Source organism: Nicotiana sylvestris, chromosome 1 (genome assembly GCF_000393655.2).
Source record: "Nicotiana sylvestris chromosome 1, ASM39365v2, whole genome shotgun sequence".
Taxonomy (NCBI): Eukaryota; Viridiplantae; Streptophyta; class Magnoliopsida; order Solanales; family Solanaceae; genus Nicotiana; species Nicotiana sylvestris.
Window position 1 is genome coordinate 94,088,405 of NC_091057.1, and position 6,352 is coordinate 94,094,756.

General features: G+C 38.0%; 1 protein-coding gene across 1 annotated transcript; it reads left to right on the forward strand.

Moving 5' to 3' along the window:
- Window positions 1-1,191: 1,191 nt before the first annotated feature.
- LOC104245837 (serine/threonine-protein kinase PEPKR2) lies at window positions 1,192-5,942 on the forward strand. Its single transcript, XM_009801530.2, has 3 exons — window positions 1,192-2,144; window positions 4,615-4,911; window positions 5,228-5,942. The coding sequence occupies exons 1-3, from the start codon at window positions 1,370-1,372 to the stop codon at window positions 5,593-5,595; spliced, it is 1,440 nt and encodes a 479-aa protein (XP_009799832.1). The 5' UTR covers window positions 1,192-1,369; the 3' UTR covers window positions 5,596-5,942.
- Window positions 5,943-6,352: the final 410 nt, after the last annotated feature.

The following is a 6,352-nucleotide window of genomic DNA, read 5'->3' on the forward strand; positions in this document are numbered from 1 at the left end:
GAAGAGGATCAAGTCATACCGTAGTTTAGACTAGGTGAGTTTTTTTTTATTATTTTTTTTTATGTCCTAACTTTTGCCTAGGCCGCCTCTTTTGAAGTTTTTAACCTATTGAACTTTTTTTTTTGTGGGGCCGTACACAATTTAGATTCATGCGGGCCAAGAGTGTAGCAACATGCAGTTTAGGCTCATGCATCAAGGAGCGTTGCAACTTCAAGGATAATATTTCTTTAAAAACTTGCCATTTATAGGGCCGATTCTCATGCTATCTGCATCAACCAACTTGTAAGCCCCACTTGAGTAAGCTTCTTGTATGACATATGGCCCATCCCATTTTGAAGTGAACTTCCCTACAGGTTTGTGGGAAGTAATTATGGGTCTTCGTACGACAAGGACTTGATCTCCTACTTGAAAGGATCTTGGGCGAACTCTTTTATTGAAGGTGGGAGACAATCGAGCTTGATAACATTCAAGACTCTGTTGAGCTTCCAATCTCTTTTCATCAAGAGCTTCCAACTCTGCTAATCGAACTCGAGCATTTTCTTCATCAGTGATCCCTTCTTGAATATCCAGTCGTAACGAAGGTATTTGACGCTCAAGTGGCAAGGCGGCTTCGACTCCATTAACGAGTGAATAAGGAGTCGCCTGTGTTGGCGTGCAGTGAGTCGTCCTATATGCCCATAGATCTTCTTCCATACGGTCATTCCAATCTCGTTTGGATTTGGAGATGACTTTTTTTAACAAGTTGCATAGAATTTTGTTGAATGCCTCAGCTAGACCATTGACGGAAGCATTGTACATCGAAGAGTTACGTTACTTGAAGCCAAAGAGATCACCAATCTTGTTCATCAACCTATTATCGAATGGCTTTCCATTATCCATTATTATGTAACAAGGAATGCCAAAGCGATAAATAATGTTTACTCGGATGAAACTTGCAATATTTTCCTTCTTTACTTCCTAAATTTTAATATCGGTTCGTAATTTTCTTAGATTTATATGAATATCGAAAGATTATTGGAAGCTTTCAAACCTATGGATTAGGAGAATAATTTACATATTTTTTGTGTAATAAAAAAAATATAAAAAGCATACTTTTTGACTCCTAATAAATATCGTCATTTAAGTAGGACACGGAGAAATAACCTATTAAGCTCTTATAAATAGATCGAAAATTACCCTCTCTCTATATTGCGAACACTCTCAAGAAACCCAAATCAATTGATCCCAATATTTCCCTCAATTCCGCGTTCTTTTTTCCGGTGAAAGCTTTTCAGACTCACCGGATAAGTAATATGTGAATTGGGTTTAGATTAATTTTGCCCTAATTTGACATATATATATATATATGCTGTGATCGATTTATTGATTGATGAGGAAGAAGAGAAAAGGATGTGAAATTCTGTGCCCTAATAAACAACAGAGAGAAATATGGGATTCGACTTCAACCCATGATTCGATGATATCGAATTTGAAAAAAACCCATTTTTCATTAGAGGAATGTTCTAGAAGGTTGAAAAAGAGGTGTAAGGAAGATGATGCTGTTGGCCTAGGATCTTGTAGTAGAACTAGTATTAGGCTTGCTGCTGCAACTGCGCCGGCGCCAGGTGGCAGTTCGTCGATTAGTTTGTGTACACGAGGTTTAAAAAGAAAAATAGGATGCATAGATGCAGCCACACAAATGGGTAGGAAGAATAAGATTGAAGATGATTATGTAATGGGGGAAGCATTAGGGAAAGGTAAATTTGGGTCAGTTTTTATGTGTAGGAGTAAGTTGACCGGGGTTGAATTCGCCTGCAAGACGTTGCCTAAAGGCGAAGAGACGGTTCATAGGGAAGTGGAGATAATGCAGCACTTATCGGGGCACCCGGGTGTGGTGACATTGCAGTCTGTCTATGAGGATGGGGAAAGTTTTCATTTGGTGATGGAGTTGTGCTCCGGTGGGAGGTTGATTGACCGGATGACAAAGGAAGGTAGGTTTTCGGAGCATAAGGCTGCTAATATATTTAAGGATTTGATGATGGTGATACAGTATTGTCATGATATGGGAGTTGTACATAGGGATATTAAGCCTGAGAATATCCTTTTAACTGCTTCTGGGAAGATAAAGCTTGCAGATTTCGGCTTGGCTATGAGGATTGCCAATGGTAAAACACTTGCACTTGAACCCAATTATATATGTTACTCTTGCTTGTTTACACTGTCATGTTAACCAGACGATTTGTTTTTATGGTAAATTTTGCTCGTATTATCTTAGTGGCAATGCCTCTGCCTTGCATTCCGTTTCATATCTCTTCCAATTGCGATTTGTTTCTAATAGTTTGTGTTCCAGTATTTTAACTAAAAAATTATGTGGTTTGTCTGTATACTTGTTTGTGGCTCTGATGCTGAATCTTGGGATATCTGGTTTGATTATTTCTTTCTTCAAAATATGTGTTCACAATGCTGATAAGTTGGGAACTCTAATCTTAGAAAGCTATTTTGAGATTACCTACCTACATGTGAGATTCCCCTTGCTACTCTGTTAATTGGTGCAAGTGCTTGGGTCCCCGGGCTTTGGCCCAGTGGTAAGAGTGCATCATAGTTTAGGCGCGTGTCACAGGTTTGAAACCTGCTGCATACGAAAACCTGACATTTAAGTGGAGAAGGGTAGAGGGGCAGGCCTAAAATCCACCGAGTTTTGAACCGCGCACCACTCGTTGGGAAATTTCTTGTTTATAAAAAAAGGTGCAAGTGCTTGGATGATTTCACCTCCTTCCCCACTATGATGCTCTGCAGTTGTGGATTTTGAAAATTTAGGCATGCTCTCTTGATAGCAGTTTCGGATCAACTAGAGCAGAAAAGCTTTCTGTGCTAACCTCTTTAATCTGAAATCTACACCGTGTTCCACTATTTGTCATCCTTGTCACTGCATAGAATGGAATTTTCTCTGCTTGCATTTTCAGGTGATAGAGAATAGATGGATGGTGGAAACAGATAATATCAATGATCTCATGAGTGTATTCTTATGTATTTCATACGCTTTTCATTCTTCCCCTTTTTTTTCTTCTCTCTATTTAAGTAAATACAGGTAAAATTGAGGAAATTGGTATATCTGGAAAAACAACTTAGCTTGCAGGCGTGTTACTGGTTGGTTTTTGCTAATGACCATTGTTATTGAATACCTTAAGACAGCTGGATGACCTGGATCCTACAATTCCAGTAGAACTATCCCTATTTCCTCATGTATTCTATTGTGAAACTCAATGAATGGCTGGTAACTTGTACTTTCAGATGTGTAGCTCTATACATAGATTATCAGAAACTCCTTTGTGATTTTCCAGTTTAGTACTTCTGGATTATGGTTCATTGAGTGTGATATTTTATGTTAACTCACTTTCACGACCATGCAAACCTATAATGTTTAGCGAGGTCGTAGACTGCAGCTATTCCTTCCAATGCTTTCTATTGTCAGTGTTTGCATCCATCGATATTTTCGGAGAGTCCGAGCAACATAGTTTTTTATCAGGCTTGACCATTACTGGGCTGGTACATAGTTCCTCGAGGCATGAGGAGAATCTTGGAGCTTATTTTCTTAATATGATAAAAAATAAATAGGTTTTAGTATACAGAGAATATAGGCTATATTCCAAAAAAGAAAAAATATTGGCAAGGGGCATTCACTAACAAAATCAAACATTTGATATAATCCTGAAGCTTCAACAGGACACAAACTCAAAGTAAATCAGAAAAGGAGGGAATAGAATTTCCGAGCAGCAATAACCAAGGTATGTAGAACAGAGTTGGAATTGTGGGGTCGGAACAGAGCAGCGAACAGCAAATTAGGAATGGCTGTGGATGTCCAATCAGTGATGTCTACTTGTGTGTGTGTGTTTGTTTGGGGGGGGGGGGGAGGCTACACAAGTTAGGGCTTCACACAATTTCTCTCTTGTCCTTTAGCATAGTGAACCAACTCAAACTATATGGGCTATAGATGTTGACTAAACTATTGATTTAAAAAATAAAAATTGAAGTGCGAAATTATTGAAGTTCAACTCCCTGAAGGGTAAAAAGTTATTCCCTGATGACAAAGAAGAAGTTACAGGCAAATACCCAATGGAAAATGCATACACTTCTCTGGACTTTTGCCCACCCCATTTGGTTGATGGTGCTTTAGTATTACCTCTCTTCAAGGCATACCTCAAGTGAACTTTCTAATGCTATGATCGTGAGTATAGTAAATCATCTAAATAGAGTTACCCTCTATGCTTGAAGTTTTGAGCAATTCAAATATTTATTTGCAGCTTGACTGTTGAATGTCATTGTTGATTCACACAATTTTTTTTTGTGTAAACCTGGAAAAATAAAAGATATGACTGAAGTAATGTCAAAATGTGGCAATATTCTCTTGGGTTAGTCAAATACATATGTTGATGGTGCTGATTCTAAAGAGGACAGTATGGGACTATAGACTTCTTCAGGAAAAAATGTTTAGGTTCCTTTTCCTTTTATTTTATTCTTTGCTTTTTTTTTTTTCTGAAGAACGTGGTTATATCTGTTACTCAAAGTATAAGAGGGGATATATTCCTCTTAACTCTGCTTTTCCACCTTCTTATAGATGTTGTTTTTATAATGCAGGTCAGAGTTTAAGTGGTTTGGCTGGAAGTCCTGCTTATGTGGCCCCTGAAGTTCTCATAGGGGATTACGGGAAAAAGACAGATATTTGGAGTGCTGGTGTTCTTTTACATGCTCTACTAGTTGGCATTCTTCCGTTTCAGGGGGGCTCTTTGGATGCCCTTTTTGAGGCAATTAAAAGCATGACACTTGATTTTCACTCAGATAAATGGCAATCTGTGTCTAAACCTGCACGAGATCTTCTTGAGCGGATTCTCACAAGGGATGTTGCTGCAAGGATAACTGCAGAAGAAGTATTAAGTAAGCATATTACTTTATTTGTTATTGACTGGTTTCCTTGCTAATTGCTTCAGCAAGTAGGTAACTGGGTTGACAACTCAGTTCCTATTTTGTTTTGATCAAACAGGAATTTTGTTATGGAAAATTATCTGATTAAATCTGTTGACTTGTCAACAATTTTCTGTTACCTTTGCACTGGTTCATGGGCAGATGAACCGCCTTTACTTTTCTGTATCCTTCGTTTGCTTGGTTAAATTTTTTCTTGATCAGCTTTATCAAATATATAATGAAAGTTTGGCTGCTTTATTTTCCAACTTATGATTAAGGTGCATTTCAGGTCATCCGTGGATGCTGTTCTACACCGAGCGAACTTTGAAGCCAGTGTCTGTCAGGTTGAAGCCAAAGCATTTCTCTGGTACCCCAAGCCAAATACCAACAGCTACGTCTAGACTAGAATCAGATGGAAAGAAGAGATGCAGTAAATTTAACACTGGCGAAACCAAAGTTTTAAGGTGTGAAAATTTGAATAGAGAGTCTGGAGAATTTGAAGAATCGGACGACTCAGGCTTAGTTGATGTGCTTGCAGCAGCGATACTGCATTGCAGGATATCTGAACCAAAAAGGAGCAGATTGTGTGTTACAAGTAGTCCAATAAGGGAACAATGTTCTTCTAACTTGAAGTCCAGCCTATGCAAGGCTTTCTGATTCCAGCCATAATCCATGTACAGGTGTCTTGACATTATAATGCTGACGCCTCTTTTTCTTAGAGGAGACTAATTAAGTTACCAGTGTACAATTTTCGACTGTACAGAAGCTTGGATGCAGATTAACTCGAATAACACCGTCATAATTGGATTTGAAAGGTCTGTCAAAGATTAAGATGAAAGTTGAGGCATTCCTCACCTGACAGTGGATAACATGTATTGGGGAAAAACTGATTGCTGTACAGACATGTAAATAGCTGATGGCAGCATAGGGACAACTCTTCTGATTACAGTATAAAATGAGAAACTAACTGGTTTGGTATCTCATTATTATTCGCCTTTCTTCAAGTTCATGACTTCCTCATCAGTTTTTGAAATGTCTTAACCTACACATGGAGCATTTTGCTGTAGTTTGCTCATTAACTTTCTTGTTGCATTGTATTCTATTGATGATATCAAAGTTTTATTCATATATTTACGCCTCAACTTCAAATTATATGGAGTCACTAATTAACTATATGAATATCTGTATGAGTCTATATGGATACTGGACTCGTGGCTAGTACTAGACCTAACATAAGAGTACCAACATTTGTTTCCAAAAAGAAAAAAACTGGTATTTATTAGTGCACAAAGGAAAAAGAAGTGTCCATATAAAAACAACAAATCATTATCCAACTTGGTAAGGCATGCTCCCAAGCGACCTCGTGTAGAAGAGAAATACAAAACCTAACTAAGCTATATGCAATTGATTTTTG

Excerpts from the sequence above, each read along its gene's own strand:
- LOC104245837 (XM_009801530.2), top strand. The coding sequence starts at position 1,370 with ATGAGGAAGAAGAGAAAAGGATGTGAAATTCTGTGCCCTAATAAACAA. Across the intron at positions 2,145-4,614 it reads GGCTATGAGGATTGCCAATG|GTCAGAGTTTAAGTGGTTTG; the intron begins GTAAAACACTTG and ends TTTATAATGCAG. Across the intron at positions 4,912-5,227 it reads AACTGCAGAAGAAGTATTAA|GTCATCCGTGGATGCTGTTC; the intron begins GTAAGCATATTA and ends GGTGCATTTCAG.